This window comes from Cololabis saira, chromosome 19 (genome assembly GCF_033807715.1).
Source record: "Cololabis saira isolate AMF1-May2022 chromosome 19, fColSai1.1, whole genome shotgun sequence".
NCBI lineage: Eukaryota > Metazoa > Chordata > Actinopteri > Beloniformes > Belonidae > Cololabis > Cololabis saira.
This window is the reverse complement of record NC_084605.1, coordinates 30,660,461-30,681,195: the sequence shown is the minus strand read 5'-3', so window position 1 is coordinate 30,681,195 and position 20,735 is coordinate 30,660,461. Positions and strand designations below refer to the sequence as shown.

Sequence of the window (20,735 nt, the reverse complement as noted above, 5' to 3'; positions counted from 1 at the left end):
CGCAGTCATGGTTGTTACTATGAACTGAATATAACTTGTGGCTTCACTAAACCACACTGTCATCTTTTGTTTATGACTCTCCATTTGAACTTACATCATAAATGTTAATTTGCTGCATGAGTGACTAATTCTAGCGAAATAAAATTACATTTTGAAGAAAACTCCCTGAGGCTCCTCCAGCTGCTTTGATTTCAATATGACGTCTTAGTCTTAAAACATCTCCCACACATCCCATCCACACTATTACAACAACATTTTGAAGCAAGCACATTAAGTTTTTCACTTGTTACAAGCTACTTAGGAACCATAATGACCAAAATGACCACAAAGATTCAGGTGAAATGCTGTGGGCTACCTGTGCGAACGTCGTGGGTGATGCCCTCCACAGAGATGACAGCATTAGCTATTCCACGACCTTGCAGGTCTCTGACTACACCTTTTATCCCACGATGCACCTGTAAATGACAAAAGGGACAGGTTTTCTCCTTCAGTACCCAATGCATCCATTTAATATGATGCATCTTACAAGATTTGATGCTATGATGTATAATCTGTGACACTGGTTGATCTTCAGGAAAGCATGTTGTAGATATATACTTTTCAACCATATCTAACATCAATATTCAAATAAAAACTGTTCCATTAAAATCTAAACTAGACTTTACAAATGTTGTTTACCATATGTGGCATTATGTATTTTCTCCTGTGATTAAGTGTGATTGCGGGGGCTACTTTGTGTCGGTACCTGCTCCATGAAAACTAGAAGAGACTCGCGATTGTTCTCCCACTCCTCCGGCAGCTCGTTCTCATGAGGGAATTTGTCACAACCCACGTGCATCGACAGTTCAAAGCAGTTGGTGTGCAAATAGCTGAAATCATTCATACCTGCCAAGGAAGAGAGACCCGGTTGGCAAGCATCAACTCAGTGCTCAGAGCTTCCATCTACTGGTCATAATTGTGGTGATTATTAAGGAGGAAATAGATCTGAAGGGCTGCTACTTTTGGCTTTCTTTTTGATTGTTGTTTGTCTTTGGTTAAAAAGAGAATGTTTATAACAGATGTATTATTTATAACAGATGTTCTTTAATGCCCTAAAACAATATGCTAGATCAGGGGTCGGCAACCCGCGGCTCTAGAGCCGCATGCGGCTCTTCAGCGCTGCCCTAGTGGCTCCTGGAGCTTTTTCAAAAATGTTTGACCTTTTTTTTCCTTTTTTTCTTCTTCTTTTTTTCCTTTTTTTTCTCTTTTTTTCTTCCTTTTTCCTTTCCTTTTTAATCGCGACATTTCAACTTTTTTCTCAAAATTTTGACTTTTTTCTCGACATTTCGACTTTTTTCTCAACATTTCGACCTTTTTCTCAACATTTTGACTTTTTTCTCAACATTTCGACCTTTTTCTCAACATTTTGACTTTTTTTTCAACATTTCGACTTTTTTCTCGAGATTGTACTTCAACATTAATCTCGACATTTTGACCTTTTTCTCGAATTTTCGACTTTTTTCTTGATATTTCAACTTTTTTCTCGACATTTCAACTTTTTTCTCGAAGTGCATAATGAAAAAAAAAATCTTCCCCCAGTTATAACTAATATAGCTACATGCAGCATGTGTTGCCTTCATTCTAAGGCTTATACAAGACTTTTCATTTTTTGTGGCTCAATACATATTTGTATTTTGTGTTTTTGGTCTAATATGGCTCTTTCAACATTTTGGGTTGCCGACCCCTGTGCTAGATGATACCTGAGCATGGAAATCCCACATAACATTGAAAAAAAACCATTATGACAAATATGGACACTAACTGCCAGCTGCAGTGTGCCAGGACGCTCCATTGATGGTTCCATCCTCCTTGGCAAAGTCTTCTGTGTGACAGACGCGTCGGCTAGCGTCAGTCATCAGACGGTGGGTGGATGCATAGGAGAAGGCCAGCCAGCGAAAGACGTGGTCATCCGGGGTGGGAGTCTGCTCCCTGGTCATCCCCATGGAGCGGGTTCTGTCATACGGGAAGGTCACCACCAGCTCCCCTCCCTGGAGGTTACCACCCAGCACAAAGGGAATTTTCTCCATCCATGCTATCAAAGATCGCGTCTCCAAGGCAACCTGCAGCAAGGGCACACACAAGCAGCCTGGATAATGTAATTAATGCAATTATCTCAGCTGTGTGATTGCTTAATTAACTCCCTCATGCTAAAAACAGTAACTCGAGTCTCTCAAATATTTATTCTGAAATTAAATAAAACAGCTCACATCCAGGAATTTGTGTTTGACTCTCATAAGTGGGGATTGCCTCAGCTGTAGGGGCTTGTACAATAAAACATGCCCTCTTATCTTTCAATATTAGTTGGACCAGTCAATGGGATAAGTGAGGATAGCTTTCATAGCTTTGTGAGCACAGATGGGAATCCCAGCACTGCAGCTGCGGGAGCTATTCTGGAGGCTCAGTGTGACTCACCCGTGGGTTTCACTTATGTCAAAATACTCGTGAGGGTGAGCTTTTAATAGATTGCGGGGTGTATTTTGGCTCACAGCCGCTTCGTCATACATAGCAAATGCATCCGCTTCTAACAAAATAGACAGTGCTGATGCACCCTCGTGACTGCTTTACCCTTTTCAAATGCCTGACGGTCTAAACAGTGATATTTGTTTGTTGCTATTGAAGGGTTGCAGGGCAAAAAGCAATGCCATACTTCCATCACCTAAGGGTGAGGTCACAGGAAACTAAATGGTAATCATATACAAGTGCACCACATGCATGATAAAAATGTACTCTCTTGCAAGCAAAGACGGCTGAGAAAAAAACTTTAAAAAGCATTTTTCAGCCAAAGAACCAGGTTTTGACCTGAGAAAAAAGAGGAGAGCCCACACCTTTTTGTTCCTGAGGTAGGAAAAGCGACTTTAGCACTTTGTGTTGAAGTGCAAAATATAAAAATAATTCCTTAGTTTTTACAAAAGCGATGCTGATTCTGCAGAACCTGCAGTTCTGATCACCACACCACATCCCCCCCATTAAAAGGGAACGGACAGGAACACTGAAGATGTTGCAAATGCTTACACGTGACTGAGGGGTGAGTCACTGCATAAAGCTCGCCCCCCTCACCTGTTGAAATTTGTTAAGTATGTGTTGTAACTAGGGGTGTAACGATACACTAATCTCACGATACGGTACGATATTATAGCAGTATTTTTTTAACAACCTTGAATGAGGAACATATGACTGGACAAAATTGTCTTTTATTTGAAAGACACAAAATACAAAACAATGCTGTGCGTTTGCCCAATTGTTACAGTTTGTAATGCTTTATAACTGTTTACGTTTTAAAGAGAAAGCCAGGCCAACCATTTTCCACAAACTGAACTAAAAGTAAATGTCAGGTTTGCATTATGCATCTTCAGTTTCATACAAGTACAAATATTTTGCCACAAACTGAATAGTTTCTCTCATGTATGATTTGACTTTTTTCTTTTCCAGAAATTTAACAACTAAAATTAAATAAATAAATAAAAGTAAATAAATACATACAATTTTACATCATAAAAAAGATTGATTCATGCTCACCTTATTGTAGTGTAAGAGGAGATTTATTTTTGTTAAGAAGGTTATTTTGGTAATTCAGGGTTCATTATTTTATAAATATATTCTTTATATTCTGATGTAAATCAGGGACTATAATGACACTAATCAGTTTATCTGTAGTGATTAGTATGTTTTAGATTGGGCGGAGTGATACGCCACAGTACGGCACTAGGTGCTGTGTTGATGTTCTAAAATCCTACACTGTTGAGGGACATTAAAGTACACTGGAAACCAGCAGAAGTTGTCCCGGTGTTTATCCTACTCACGACCCGAAAAGGGTTTAATTTAATAAGGTAAGGCTTAACTCTACACCAGACTTACATAAGTAAAGGTTCAGAGCTCAAAACGGGACCACAAAACGGTACTAGTTTCTTCTGAGCGGAGTAAGATTTTGGTCCGCGCGGTCGCGGCCGCGGTCGGACGTGCGTTACTAGTCAACAGAATAGATTAATATTAATAACCCAATATCGCAATACACTTTGTCACCTCCACGACACGTATCGTGACGTTTTTGTATCGCGAAATTTCGTGGCACGATATATTGTTACACCCCTAGTTGTAACGGTAAAAATGGCTTTGAATGGGAGGAATAACCGATCTATTTCAAGAGAGAATTTTTGCAAACTGAATGTGTATGGCTTACCAGGCTAATACCAGACATTATCAAATATCAGACTCACAGAGGCATTCTTAGCTTGATACCACTCTGGGATGGGCACGTAGTGGTTGAACATTTTGCGAGGAATCCACTTCTTGGCCTCAGCCTCCCACAGAATGGTGTTGAGATCAGGGAAGTTGTGGTGAATGTCTATTCCATCATTGCTCCATCGACCCAGAGACCAGCCGCCGAGCTCTGAACCCTGTGAGAAAGAGTAACATAACAAGTTGGAAATTCAGAGAAATTTGTGGTCAAGGTGACAAGTGTGGACTTGTGCTCATCCCACAGAGTTTAGGAGAGGAATCAATCTCAGATGCAGGTTGTGTGTGTGGTCGGAATCTACCTTTTATGTTCTGTTTACAGGTAATGGTTTTGCTAGCATTTGATTTATTCCACAATGAGAGGAGCCAGTTGAGGGGGTTCAGGCATATAGTTAGGTTGTCTCCCGGACATCTGCCCAGGGAAGTGTGTTGGGATGTCCAGTACTCGAGTTGTAAAAAAAAATCAGGGGGGATGGTGGATTTTATCATATGGGGACAGATAATTTGTGCTGATTACAAATAATATAATAACAAATAATAGCACTGACCAAAACAGCTGCAGAAATACTGCAGGAATGACATAGCAGCAGTTAAATGCAGCCTTCTGTAAGCATTAAATACCCACTGGGCTTACATCAAATACATCAAAACACAACAATAAAAACAGTTTTCTGAACTTATCAATATGACTCTGTCCTTCACAGGATAAGTAAAATGGATCACTGCAAAAACTCAAAATCTTAACAAGAATATTTGTCTTATTTCTAGTTAAAATGTCTACTTTTAGTAAAAAAATCTCATTACACTTAAAACAAGACTCATCACTGGAAAAAACAACAATTTTCACCTGTTTCAAGTAGATTTTCACTTGAAATAAGTAGAAAAATCTGCCAGTGCAACAAGATTTTTTTGCTTGTAATGAGAAGATAAATCTTGTACCACCATTTTCCTACTCATTTCAAGTGAAAATTTACCTGAAACAGGTGAAAATTGTCACATTTTTCTGGTGTTATTTTTCTGGTGATGACTCTAAGTGTTGAAGTAATACAGTATTCAAAGTTACAGTAATGCAGTAATACCACATTCATTGATGAAATTACATAAGGGATGGAAAGGGGGGATGGTTTTGACCGTTTTTATTTCAGGGGGGATGCCATCCCCCCTCATCCCACCTCAACTCCAGTACTTGGGATGTCCAACTAAAAGGAGCCCCTGGGCAGACCCAGCACACACCGGAGAGATTATACCTCTCGGCTTGCTTAAGAACTCTTGATTGGTTAGGGAAGGTGGCCGGAGACACGGGGGTCCAGACCTAAGCTGCCACTCTACAACATACACCTAGATACACAGTAGTTAATGGAGAGATGAGGATTGATTTACAGAACATCTGTAACAAAACTCCTTTGTGCATTACAGGTAAAGGTCAGCAGTCTGCTTGTTACATGTTAGGGGTTTTGTTAGACGGATAGATTTCATGACAAAATTAGAGAAACATTAACAGATGTTTTTTTTGGATGAAGACATTTGTAAAAGGTTGTTCCAAATCTATTCTCTTCAGACCAACATTTTAAAATACAAAAAAACGATGGCTGTACGTTATAGCTGATTCTTTGGTAGAGCACAGCGATTCTCACTGACACCAAACCAAAAGCCTTTTAAGAATGACAAAGGACATTAGCAATGTTTAGCTCAGCAGTTTCCCCTCTAGGCGCAGAGGTGAAGTAGCTTTAATTGTTACTTTTGTTTATCCACTTTTGTTTCGTCTCTTGGTCAGTCACTGTTTCAATATTCCTCCTTCTATTACTTTGTTGGGTCTTTTTCACCGCCTCTCCCATGATGTCCAGTGTAACGCTGCAAGGTTTCTTTATCATTGTTGATGTTTTCACTTTGTGCTGTGAAGTGATGCACAGTTGTTGCAAGAAACCACCAGGAAAGAAATCAAAAGTTACTCTGTTTTTGCCAATAATAGGGACAAGATCGCTGGAGCTGGACAACGCTTCCTGAAAGTAAGCAAATATGCCTTCAAATAAAACCAATACTGATAGCCTTACACGAAAATAAATCCCTTTGTGCTGCTTTAACTTAGAATTATATTTACTAGCTATACTCCCCAACCCATGTCTGGTGGTAGTAGCTATATGGAGCAGCACGTACTGTACATCACTGTAGGTGAATTATATAGAGGACATAAAAAAGAGCTTAAAGCTGCTTTGACCCCTATATATACTAATTGATACTCAGAACATCAGAGAAACAGATCATATGTTCATAAGGACACAGATCTATCTTTTATCTCATCTGAGTCCGGATTTACACTAAATTTGGAGTGAAACATGTTGTTAGCTGCGTTCACAGATCAGGTCACCCAACTGGAGGACCATGATTTATAGCAGACATGTACTCACTCTTCATCCCTCTGACTTGTCTTTATCTATTCATGTTTCATTAAAAGGGGGCCTTTCATCTCGGCCTGCGACTGATGTAAGCCACATGTGTTTCAGCGGTAAATAACAGGCGACCCATGTATGGACATTTTCCAGCATCCATCTGCATTACACACACTTTTTACAAAAAGACATGCCAATTAAGCAGATATAGTGCTGTTTTCACCACAGGCCAGCTCATGATATGAGGTCACTAATGGCCGTCTTGCAGACCTACCACTTCAAAGGCTTTCTCGTACCCATCAGGGTTGACTGATGGCAGGAGATGGATTCTGGTCTCTTCTACGAGGTGACGTATCCGCTGGTTACCGGACAGATACTCCAGACACATGAACTGCATCAGCAGGAGTAACAGCTCCCGTCCTAGCACCTCGTTACCATGGGAACCCGCTGTGTAACGAAACTCTGGTTCACCTTGTCAACGAGATAACATGAAAACATGTAGGGAAGGAATAAATATGCAATTATTTCAGTTAATTTACTTAATGATCAACTTGCAATAAACATTTACTCACCAACTTCATGATCTCCCGGGTTGTCAGAGATCTCTATGGCATACAGCTTGAGGCCGCTCTGGGATTTTCCGATGTTATATATCCGAGTGATGTTGGGGCACATTTCATTAACCACCTTCATTAGCTGTGAAGATTGAATACTGTCATTACTAAAGGTTGAACTTATTTAATCTAGCTCATCTACCGTTGGATAATTTGATCTACCAATAGCCTATAACATTTCAGTCGGTCAGCTCTCACAGTGAAAACCTCAAAGGCTTTCTTAATGATAAAACACTTGACTTTTATTATCACGTAGGCTCCGGCTGAATCAATCCCCATTTATCAGGCTTACTTAGAGATATTGGGAGCGACGAACATAACTTAACCCAATAACCATCGAATGGGAGTTTATAGGAGGAAGCTCCTTGAATGGACCTATCAACAAGATAAAGTAATAGGAATAAACCATGCAGAGCAGAGAGAGCAAGCTTAAGATGCTGGCTGAGATGTCTGCCTGAACTAGCTCCTCATTTTATAAGACCGTGTGTGGACTGTGTCATTGGTGTCCTCTAAAAGCCAATTGTCATGATTAAAAAGTCAGCTTTTATGATTTCAAGACGGGAAAAAAGAGAAATATAATCTATTCAGTGTGAGAAGCACAAGAAGGAGCATAATTAATAAAAGCAAACCTGATCTTTCAGTTTAACCCAAGTTGATCATTTGGGGATGTGAGCTTTTCCACTGGTCATAAACGGTGGAAGGAAGGGAAATCTAAGAAGTACTCATAAACTGTACAATGGACATTTTTAAGCATGGTAAAAGTACCTTTAATTTATACTTTGGACTCTTGCTTTCTTCTATTGGGTTTAGTTTTAAATTGTTTCCTCTACTTGTTTTGTTTTTAACTCGACTTTGTGTTTTATTTTGAAAAGTGCTTTTCCTTGTACTTGAGTTTCAGTTTGATCTTTATTCTGTCAGGATCGTTACGACCTGTGTCTCATCAGCTACTCTCCTTGTATAAAAATATAGAAAAATGACTTTATTGTTAATGACTCTTACATCTCAATCACCTTCATTTGGGTCCTAACCCCCTAAAATGTGACAATAAATTAGACCAATTAGACCCCTCCTTCCCCATCCATAGCGAAACTGAAATGTGTAAGCCTTCAGCTCCTTTACCAAAAAAAGTGATGTCGTGTTTATGAATATTAGGTGTTGTTAATTGTAGTCTCCAAATGTTTATAGGTTGAAACTGAAAAAAAGCAACAAAAAAAATGCTTTATGTCATTGGAAATGTGAAAAGGCAATATCAAGGCTTGTTTAGTTTCACTCTAACTAGCGTGGGTGGCTGAACAGAAGCAGCAAGCATTTATGACGGCAGGTTTATAAAAGCTGCTTAAAATTAAGAAAATTTAAAAAAAAAGTTCCTCTAGCCTGTTCCCCCCGACGACAGCAGCTGGATGCACCAGTTCATGTGTGGAAAAAAGTTACTCAAGTGCTGTCAGGGTATTTTCTTTCAACTGTTTCTCAAACAAGAAGCCCTAAAGCCAATATGTGAAAACTCCAAGTACGTTTTGTCAACAAAGTATTTGATTTATAACAACTTCAAAATACATATACAACAATGCATATGTGCTACCAACGTGAGCAACACCCGCAACAAAATGCAACAGAACGCAAGATCCATTTTCACCAACCCAACATAGTGGGTATCAAATGAAACTACAAAAGCTACACTTTCAGATGATACTGAACATAATCTTTTCTGGGCCGACCACTTCATACTAATCTCAAAACAAACTGAAAGCCAAAATTCGCATTTCACAGCCCGCACATCATGTACTAGTGGAAAAGCGCCACAAGTGCCCAAATGGAGAGTCCGCCTGGTACTATCCACACTAAAACCTTTATAAAATCTATGTGCTTTAAGCTATTCTCATTCTCTCTCACTTGGTACAGTTGTAGTCAAGGAGTTGTTGAATCGGGCAGTGGTATCTTTATAATTATATGCATTGCTATCATGGTGATTTCTACTGATTTCTTTTTCTTTGGTTTATCACAATTTTCTCAGGCATGTGAACATTCACAATTTTTCTGACACTGGAAATGTATGCTGTGGGGTCGTAGATATCCATTGAGACCAAGACTATGCATATTGTCCTTATAATGGTGGAGATATTGTTGATTTAATTTGGATAGGCCTGTTCAGGCGAAATCCACCTCCAAAATCCCTAGGGGTGAACAGACTAGCATCATCTACCATATGGGCATATGCAGTGATACAAATAAGACAGCTGCAAGAAGCTAACCAGCTGCTCAGCGAAGTAACTGCATCGACACCACAAATCTGTGTTTGTGGCTGTTCAAGCTGTCGCTCAAGTCATTAACCAGTCAGGTGTGATGTGATGTGGATCGAACTTGACTTGTCTAATCAACTTAATCGTTCAGCAAATGTCAGGCTCTGTCAACGGAGCAAAGGATTACAGGACAGGGGTGACATTCCTGCTCACTCTTTAATAATGTCCAGCATTCCTCTGATCACTGTACCTAGACTGTATTATCGCCAGAATCAATGCAGCACCTCCTGTCTCCTAAGACTGAATCTCTTAACATATCCAGACTGCAACTTCTTTGCAACATAACAGTATTTTCTTTCTTCATAGACACATAATTGTATAGGAGAACTGATCTGTGCATGTTGGGATGCTGTTTAAAATGTAAACAAAAACAGAATGCAGATCAGAAGAGACCACATAAAATGCTGTATATGAAAATGATGGGCTAATATTGAATTGGATGGAGGAATGCATCTTTAAAAAATAGTTAGTAGTTAGTTCTGTAACATGATTGAGTATTTAAAAAAAGCATTTTAAAGTATCTCAGAAGTAGGTTCACCAAGGTCAAATGAGATTCTAAATATCTAGAGTTCATAATATCTTCAAAACATTCAGAAAAGGCCTTTCTGTGTGGAGTTTGCATGTTCTCCCCGTGTTCCCTTGGGTAGCTAATGTGAGCTACCCTCACAAAAACATGCAACAATCCCTGAGAAATCCCTGTGCACATCAGACAAAGTCAGATATCAATATTGAATGCCAGTTCTTCAGGAAATCTTCAAAGTGGAAAACTGTCATGTGGTGAGTTGAATCAAAATTTGAATTTCTTTTTTTGGAAACCATGGATACCATGTCCTGCAGTCTAAAGGGAAGGGGGTCTTTCCTGCTTGTTATAAAGACAAAATCCTCCATCATGGATGGTATAGGAGTTGGGAATGGCTATAGAATGGGCAGCTTGCACATCTGGAGCTGTAACATGAAGGATGAAAGGTGTATATACAGGTTTTAGAGGAACATATACCCATCCAGACATCTTTTTTAGTGAAAGCCTTGCATCTTTCAGAAGGAAAATGCTGACCCACATACTGCAATTACAAAACCATGGGTTCATATACCTGAACCCGGGTGCTTAACTTGCCTGCCGTCCATAACTTTCACTGAATTTCACTGAAATAATCTGGGATATAAACAAAAAGAAAATACAACAAAGAAGACCCAGAACTGTTGAGGTGTTTGATCCCATATCAGAGAAGAATAGGATAACATTCCTCCTCCAAAACACATGTGATTATTTCTGTTTTTATTTAAATTATACAAATTGCCCAAACCTTATCAGAATTACAATTGTACTAAATGCGGATGATTTAATTAAAGATGTGGTTTCTTGGCAACAATGAACTACAATGAGAATATTTTCCGTTTAATATTTTCCTCTTTGAAGAATGTGGGAAATGTTCTTATTCTGTCATCATTTTTGGAAATGCAGTATTCCCAAGACTCCTTCAGATGTGATCTGCAGTAAGAAAAGTTCAAATCTTAAGCAATATAATTGGGGGAAATCTTTTCCACTCTATTGCTCTCATGGGGTGTGTACTTTACTCAAGAAGCCACAATGGGCTGCCTCCCCCTGAAAGTTCCAGCACAGCACTTATTAAAATCTGCTGCCTGTGAAGGAGAGATTTGCTACCTGGTGCCTACATATAGAAGCAAAATGTCAAGTGTGAAAAAGCTTTTGAAAAGGAGTTTTAAAAATAGCTCTTACTTTCTTTTTCAAGTTGCATTGAGGCCAACTACCCTGTGTGAAACACATTAGCCTCAGAGATAAAGAAGGAACAGAAACATGAACCATTAATTCACTTTTATATTCCCGCTGTGCAATTTGAGACTGTCAAACAAGAAAAAGCTGCTGCTGTAAAATGGCCCCATTAACTGAAGAATGTCTAATCGCGGACAAGTCACCTAGCAGCTCGGCATACCACTGTTTGGCACAGAGAGATACTTACATTACAGAAGATTACAATTCAGAACTTGCACCCTTCCAGTCACTCAGGTGTGGTGTGCACAATGACAAATACAGCTGTCCTCTTTCTCAGTACAAACAGCCCTCTGCTCATGACAGCTATATGAATAAGTAATGACACAACCCAGAAGACACTTTATGCATTTTCATGCTGCCTGAAGCGCTCGGTTCATTTGTTTTACTGTACTCTTTGCTCTTGCAGTGGACACAGTTTGACTGACACTGGCTCCCAGTGACACGGTGGTTTAATCGGTTCATGCTCTGGTCTCTCTGAGATATGAGTCCTAAGAAGAAGAAGACGTCTGTTTCTGTTCACTCTGACTCACCTGCCTCATTTCTTTGTAGCTGTGATGCCTGAAGTCCAAGTCATCGGTAGTAATGACTTCATTGCGTCTGTGGTAATAGTTGTTTGGATCTGGAATCAAACTAGATTCAGTTAATGATATTTAGAGAAACAAAGATACGTTTTTGCTTTTTTTTTTAAATTGCATTTTTTTATTTGGAATGACAACTATAGACATAAATTATAAGTTATGAGATAACTCTCAAGGCTGTGCTTAATCTAACAAGAACACTTTTTTTATTTTATGCCAAATAGCCTGTGAGAGATTTGCTTTTGAGGTTTCCATGACAGTCCTGACACAAAGGAAGCTACAATTTGATTTATAGATTGCACTCTTGGCAGTCAGCAATTACTCATTAATAACTCAACTTTCCCAGAAACGTTGTCCCAGTTATTGTACACAACATCCTTAGAGATTGCTAAGCCAAACTTTCTTCTGTGCCAAACTTCCTTATAAAACAAAAAAAATAACCCTGCATTTTTCATTGCGCTGCAAATGTTATGACATGAACCACTGGTTGGTGTGTCTGCTTTGTTCAGACAAGCCTGTCACCTGGCAAAGGACAGCCCAGGATCTCCACCCTCATACAGATGCTGCCGCTGTGAAACCAGGACCGAGGGTTTACTCGAATGTATCGGGCAACCACAGGCGTTAGGAAGATGTTCCGCATGGGAATCTCTTTCTCCCTGTTGCCGGGGAATATCTACTGAGGCAAGCACATATTAAATACAGTGTTAAGAGCAGAAGAACAGAAGACAGTGGTTCTTGTTTAACGGCTGTAAAACAAGCAAATGTAATAACTTATTCATCCATTATCCTTTATCAAATGTTCACATGCACTCTTAAAAATTACTCCAATTAGGATGTTAAATGGGATATATGATGGAAGACATCACACATCACACAGAACCAGATTTGATTGATGAACAGGGAGACAAACACATACCTGGCCAGATCAACACCCCCCCACCTCCTTTATACCCCTCACATAGACACAGGAACAACTTTGACAAAACTGTCAACAGAAATGGACATCAACTGTTGCAGTTGTGTCGCAAACTGGGTCTGTACATAGTCAACGGTCGGCTTCGAGGGGACTCCTTTGGTCTCTACACACACAGCTCTCCTCTTGGTAACAGCACTGTGGACTATAGTATCACAGACCTAGACCCCCTCTATCTAAGAGCATTCACTGTCAGCCCCCTAACACCTCTATCTGATCACAGCAAAATCACCCTGTACATTAGTAAGACCGCAACAGACCCCGATGCAGCAGAGCCCAATAAAGTCAACCGCTCCAAACAACCCTATAGATGGACAAGTAATAGCAAAGATAACTACCAGAAAGCAATTGGGCATCCAACAATCCAAATTAAGTTGGACCATTTTCTCTCCACCACTTATCCCCACAGTAACGACGGCATCAATCAGGCTGTTGAGGATATTAATGACATATTCGATAACGCAGCATTTCTATCATATCTGAACAAATCGCTGAAGCACAATTCAAACCAATCAGCTAATGAAAAGTGGTTTGACTCTGACTGCAAGTGTCTGAGAAAAACAGTCCGAAAACTCTCTAATGAAAAACACCGGCACCCTGACAACCATGAGCTCCGCCTCCAGTTTTGGGAAACACTAAAGTTATATAGGAAAACACTGAGCACTAAAAAGAAGCAACATGAACAACACCAACTTGAAGAAATTGAAGAGTCCATCGACTCAAATACGTTTTGGAAAAAATGGCATTCATTCAACAAACCAAACAAGGAAAAATTGGCTATTCAAAATGGTGAAATTTGGAAGAGACACTTTGAAAATCTGTACAATTCAATCAAACTGGATTCAGCCCCAAATAATCTGCTCAACAAACTTGAAACCTTGGAATCAGTAGTTAAAGACAACCAAAATCCTTTAGATTATGAAATCAGTGAAGGGGAGCTGCTACTGAAGATCCAGGCCCTGCAGCCAAGGAAGGCCAGTGGTTCTGATCGCATCTTAAGGCCCTGACACACCAAGCCGATTTTCGGCCGTCGGGCCGTCGATGAGCGTCGGTGCGCGTCTGTCGGCATCGTTTTCCCGGTGTGTCCCACACGTCGCCACAGGTCGGCCTCCCGTCGGCCTCCCGTCGGGAGCTTTTCAGCCGATTCGACATGTCGAATCGGCGCCGGGACGTCGGTCAACAGCTCACTCTGTGATTGGCTGTTCCCAGAATTTCCCAGAATGCTTTTCGTCGTCATTTGCGGACTGAATAAAAAAAAAAACATGGCGGACATTTCTTATTTTTTTGTGAATAAAATCAATATTTTGAGTTAGTTTCTGCATAAAAATGCGTTTTGATTACATTTCTAGCGAGAAATATATATTTTACTTTCATAATATTCACTCAGTGAATGTATATAATCACTCGCTTTCCCGTTGTTGCGAAGTCTTTTTCAAACCTCGCCAGAATAAAGGCTGATTTATGGTTCTGCGTTACACCAACGCAGAGCCTACAGCGTAGGTTACGCGGCGACTGGCGCCGTACGCCGTACCCTACGCCGTACCCTATGCTGTACCCTACGCCGTAGGCTCTGCGTCGATTTAACGCGGAACCATAAATCAGCTCCGGAGCAGGCAGGCAGAAAATCCCGAAATTTTCGGAGCAAATTTCTTAACAGGCGTAGCTACAACTGTTAGATTTCATCTATTAAACCAACATTTATCTTCCTAAATGATTTATTTCAGCCAGCGGTAATTCTCCACAGAGCTGCAGATGGTTGTGCCGTCTGGTCGCTGCTGTTTTGTATTGCACTTGTGTTCTCCCAATAAAGCTTTGAAAAAAAAGCGCTGTCCTCCTCCTTGAGCCCCTGAATACAGACTACCGCTGCCTGCTGGTATGGAGGGGAATTACCTCTCATGCATGCGCAGAACGTACGTGCTAGTTCGCCGTCGGGTGTCGTATCTGCGGTGTGTCTAGTGAGCCCGACACAGCCCGACACAGGCGACGCGAGCCGACACAGCAGTCGGCCGAAAGCGGGCGACGTCGGGTTGGTGTGTCCTGGGTTTAAATGAAATGCTCAAGTTCAGCAGGCATAAAATCAAGAATGCCATATTGAAATTATTCAATCTCATTTTGAACATTGGACATTTTCCTAACACCTGGAGCCAAGGGATTATCACGCCAATCTATAAAATTGGAAACAAATTATGAGCCAGACAATTACAGAGGTATATGTGTCAGCAGCAACCTGGGGAAATTATTCTGCAGCATCTTAAACAGCCATCTGCAAGACTTCCTCAGTGAGCATAATGTCCTGAGCAAGAGTCAGATTGGATTTACACCACAACACAGAACCACTGACCACATCTACACCCTCCACACACTCATTCAGAAACACGTCCACCACAACAAAAACACAATCTTGTCTTGTTTCGTAGATTTCAAGAAAGCATTTGACTCAATTTGGCGTCATGGCCTGTTTCTGAAATTACTGGAAAAGGGTATTGGAGGAAAAATCTACGACATTATTAAGACAATGTACATAAAGGACAGCCCTCACACAATCCGGCCCAACCAGATTATAGCTAAAGAAAAAGACAATTACATTAACTATTGGACATCTTCCACAAAAACCCAAAGCAAACTGCAATTCTATTTGGCTCTAAAAAGACAATATACAATGGCGACCTATCTGACCAGCGTGACTGATCAGACACTTAGAAAGACTTTGACCATGTACAGACTCAGTGATCACAGCTTGGCCATAGAGACGGGTCGGCACAGGCAGACCTGGCAGCCCAGAGAGGACCGGCTGTGTGGGCTCTGTCCACACAGACAGCTGGAGACAGAACAACACTTCCTGTTAGAGTATGAACAATACAAAGACATTAGATCTAAGTTCTTTCCCAAAATTAAACAACAAGTCCAGGATTTTGATTCCCTCTCAGATCAGGACAAAATCCAACATTTAATTGGAGAAAAAAAAGGAAAGTGCTTTAGAAGCAGCTAAATACATCAGCACATGTCATAGATGGAGAGAAACACAACCAGACAACACAGTCTCCTTATCCTTATACAGTCTCCCTGCCTATTCATGTAAAATAGTTCTGTATATATATATATATATATATATATATATATATATATATATATATATAGTATGCATGTGTTAGATATTTGGTGTTGGGTATTTGTTGTAGTTGTATTGGTGTTTCGTTTGTTGATTGTGTCGTGATTTATTGTATGTACATGTATGCTTTCGGCAACAATGGTTACCATTCATGCCAATAAAGCCAATTTGAATTGAAAAAATTGACATATTTTTTTTCTGAGCATAAGAGACTCTCAATCTGATAATATGTCCGTCAGTGAGGGATTCAGATTTGAAAGATTCTGTGACATCACAGACCCAAACCAGAGAAGCGCCCAACCCTCTAATCTTCATCTACACTCAAAATTTATATCATGTTGCATTTTCTGTGCCAGAAGTGGCTGACTAGCCCCCTAAAAACAGCTGCTATGCCTGAAAAGGGACTGTTCACCATATGTTTGTGGTCTTTTGATGCAGACAGCTCATTTAACCTGGCCAACCATATCCCAGCATTCTTCCAAGATTTTCTCTTCTCTTCTGAAATGGGTCTGGTATCTTGTCCATTCAAGGCCATTTCCACCAGTACCTAGCCAATCGCAGTGGGGCAGGGTTGAGCTTTATGCTGTGATTCATGCAGGGCCGTTCAAATGCCACAATTCAAAACAATGAAGGTGTCCAGATTGGCTAACATCAGTTTGGATCTATAACTTTGTACTGAAAAACTGATAATAGTCTTTCACCTGCTCCTCCCCATAGTATTTTGGTCGTAGCTCCGCTATGGTTCGTTTGTATGATTGGTTCAATGAGGTACCTGTTCCCTGGAAGCCAAACTCAAAATTAGAAAAAACACACCTCCATAATTATCAAAGAAGTTGTGTCTAAGGGCACAATCCTTTAACACGTGTCAAGAAAGAAAACCCTTATGCTTGATGTGAAAACTGCACGTGACAATGATGAAAACATGAATTGAAATAATGGGTTTTCTCGGGTTGGAATGCATATCCATCCACCTGCACAGTGTCATTAGACTTTGAAACCCCCCCCCAGGAGTTCTTTGTAAATTATAACAGCCACAGCTGGAGTTCTTCTCTGCACTCCTCTGGCATTCTTAAAGACCAATAGAGCTGTTTGACATTTGGCACAAAGGGTGGGCGGTTGGCTGAGGGGGCAGCATATAACAGTGAGTTTAAATTACTGTCGGGGTATAATCATCCACACAGATAGCAACATCAGCAGACATAGGAGTGTACAGTTAAACAAAACTTCATTAACCCGAGGTTGGAAGCGTTATGATTTACAGCCAAAGGTATCAGCCACCACTGCAGTTACAGTATGGTATGGCTGTGTTTGGTTTCTGTTTATTCAATTACATCAAGTGCCCAAGTAGAAATCTGAAAAAAAAAACGAGAAAAAAAACAGACCCATATCTTACAGCAAGCCAGGACGAGTTCCCATCTGCTGGAAGATCAGCAGTATTTACATCCTTACAGCTCATTAAGCTTTGAAAAAAGCAGCCATATAAGCCTTCATCTGCAATCGCTCTCAAGCAAAATTCATGTTTCTATTAGGTTTTAGTAACACAGAGGATGACTCCGTATGTTGCTAGCTAAAAAAGAGAAAGAAAAGTGCTCTGCAATTGACAATAATTACATCTGACATGATCAGAGGATTAATTTTAAATGTCATGATTGTTACTCACCATGTCTTCTGAGCCATTCTTAAGAGTTACCCAGGTGTGACTGTCATTGCTCACCATAACCTTGTATGAGGTCACCCAATCGCTCCTGTTAACATTAAAGTAAGGGGAGAAAGGGACAAAGTAATTTACCGTCAGGCTGAATTCGATGCATACAGAGCACCAAGGAGACTTTGAGGAAGCCACTTGGTTCACATCCAAATGCATTTAAAGTCTCCAAGGGTGAAAAGCCACTTACAAATGATACAAATTAATATGATACGTTTTTAATTTATTGCATTTACTGCAGAGAAATGGAGGAAAATGTTATGGGAACACTTTGAAAAGTACCCAAAAGCTACACAAAGACTTACATACCGGTAATTATATATTTTCATGTCGTGGTAGAACGTAAATAAATATCTACACTTCAGGCATTTTCATTCTCTCTCTCTCTCTCTCTCTCTCTCTCTCTCTCTCTCTCTCTCTCTCTCTCTCTCTCTCTCTCTCTCTCTCTCTCTCTCTCTCTCCCCCTCTCTCTATTTCTTCAGGCAAAGATCAGTGATTGTAGTTCGGGGAATCTGGGACAGATTGTGATGTAGAATAAGGCTGACAGCCGTCACTTGTAGGACCATATAGGAATGAGATGTCAGTGATCTGGATGAATGCTAGTAATTTTTACACCTTGCCGGTTTTACATCGTGTATTTGCATGGACAAGGTCAGGTAACAGTTAGTCTTGCAACACTGACCATGTTACACGGACAGCGATCCAGCAAATATTTGTATGTGCGTTCCATCTGATATGTTAGTGGACTAAATAATGGCACGATGGATTTTTGGGCTTAAGCGTGGTGATCCCTTATGAACTGCTCACAGTGCAAATGTTGACTGGATGGGCAACATTTGCTGAGGTTTAAATCCATCTAGCCACTTGCATTTTGGTTGTGGCCTTTCAAAAGGAGTCTCATTTGTGCACATTTAAAGGCATCACTTGCGTCTCCTTTATGAAGAAAATAGGATACTTCATCAGTTTTGCCGTGTTAAAAATAATTTACACACAGAACAAGCGCTGGCCATGATGAAGGAAAAAAAGGGCACTAACATGAAGTCACATGAAGCCCATTATCAGTTTTTTTAAACATAAATGGAGCTTATGTAAAGATAACTCACTCAATGCAGGTTTGACGTTCATCATGAAAAAATGTTTAAGATTTCGGTTTTAGCCTAACAAAATATGATATGGAAGTCACTCTGAATAAGAAATCGTCTAAAAAAAAAAGAAGAGAGACGAGTAAAATATAAATAAAAAAGTACTTTATTGGCCCATAGAGGTAAAGCATCAATCAGGTAAATGTCCTTGAGAATTCACTAATGGCTTGATGTCCTATCATACCAGTAAGAGTTATATATGCAGATTGTGCAGAACATAGGCTGGCAATGACTCCCGTGCCCCCGGATAAAGACATCAGTGCTGAGTTGGTCCACACTGGTTTGAATTCCCAGCTCTGCTAATTAAAGCTCTGTTGCAGACTGGAGCCCCTGAGTGGGCACCGCAGACAGTTACATGCCCTGCACAGCTAATTGCAGAGGAATCCTGCCTCAGGCTTCAGTGTCTCCTGAAACTTAAAATAGTGATGGTCTTGAAGGGCAAATAACAAATACAGCTTATTAGAAAAAGTAATAACATCCTTCCTTCTTACAAATTATACAGCAGTGTCCAAAAGCTTGTATCACCTGTATTCCAATTAAGAAGCAAAAGGCCAAAGGCTGTCAAATATTATTCCAGCGCAAACTCATGGGATATAAATGAAAAGGAAAAAATGGGCACAAAAGCAGTTATTACCATTTTTATTAAAAAGATGGAGAGGCTGCGAGGCCATCACACATATCTCTTTTCCACCAAAATGGTTCCAGTACTGCTTCAGAGCCAGAGCCCAACTTAAAACCAGTTCTTCACTTTTTGACATGTCAGAGGCGAAGAGCAGAGATATGGTGACTAGTGAGGGAAGGGCCAGTTCTTTTCTCTGAGCCAAATTACTTGATAAGTTAATTAAAAAGATTTATTAAAAAGATTAGTTCACTGAATCGTTGAGTACTTGATTGGCGTTGTGACTACATATCCAACTCACTAAACTGAAACACAGATTAACGGTTCAAAATTTGGATCACGGTCCCCAGTAATCCCTGTTTGTTGAGAAAGTTTAAAAGAGCAGAGAGTTTTAAGGTGTGTTTTGTTTATGGGGCTATATAAGTATAATAATCTTCCTCTGAATAGGTTAGCCACTAATCTGCCCTGCAAAATCAATTCATGATCGGTTCCTTGCAAACAAGACTTGGGTTTACAGGAAACTGATCATATCCACTGACAGCTGCAGCGTTTGCTCACTCTCTGCCTTGTTCACAAGTCACCTCAGCTGATCTGTGAAATGAACCCATCATTTCAGCGAGAGGCTCAGTTTAAGTCATTTATTCAAGAGCAGGCCAACCAGAACACTGTTACTGCCATACGTTATTGTATTGAGCGAGAATAGAAAAGATTAGGACAACATCCATAGTTCATCTGCACTAAGACATTCAGTTTGAATGTCGTCAGATGCCAAAATTGTGACATATTCATTAAACAGAAAGTGACTTCAAAATTCCTGAAGGGAGACTTAGTGAGACCTTGAATGTTGATGTGATTGATTGTTAACAGAGACAAAAGCTATAATATACAAAATAAGGAAAATATAGTTTATCAAAAAACAAATTTTGAACATTTATCACAACAGAGTCCTCTTCATTTTGGCAAAAAAGTTAGCTGTTTTTTTTTTTTATTTGAATAATGCAATTCATTCAGCAACTATTTAGCTGCTTAGTATCCTGAGTTTCATGGATGTTTATTTTTTATTTTTTTGATAAAATCCATGATGGAAAGTGGGAGGATAAATTTAGTTGACATGGAAACATAGAGTATGTTGTACAAATTTAGAAAATCCTTGGGATTAGAGCAGCAATGTCATAATGTCTTCTTAAAGTAGCAATACCACTTCTGCCCACATGGGGCAGCACATCACAATGAACCCTCAAGGGCCA

At 40.0% G+C, this 20,735-nt stretch overlaps 1 protein-coding gene across 1 annotated transcript in view; it reads right to left on the bottom strand.

The window, feature by feature from the left end:
- Positions 1-20,735, bottom strand: part of cpxm2 (carboxypeptidase X (M14 family), member 2) — a 41,372-nt gene that overhangs the window by 2,072 nt on the left and 18,565 nt on the right. The window contains exons 5-13 of the mRNA XM_061708404.1: positions 17,683-17,767; positions 12,463-12,613; positions 11,893-11,981; positions 7,232-7,355; positions 6,934-7,130; positions 4,254-4,433; positions 1,802-2,099; positions 746-885; positions 356-455 (exon numbers count right to left, since the gene is read on the bottom strand). Of these exons, the coding sequence (XP_061564388.1) occupies positions 356-455; positions 746-885; positions 1,802-2,099; positions 4,254-4,433; positions 6,934-7,130; positions 7,232-7,355; positions 11,893-11,981; positions 12,463-12,613; positions 17,683-17,767 (1,364 nt within the window). The remainder of the gene's footprint in view (positions 1-355; positions 456-745; positions 886-1,801; positions 2,100-4,253; positions 4,434-6,933; positions 7,131-7,231; positions 7,356-11,892; positions 11,982-12,462; positions 12,614-17,682; positions 17,768-20,735) is intronic.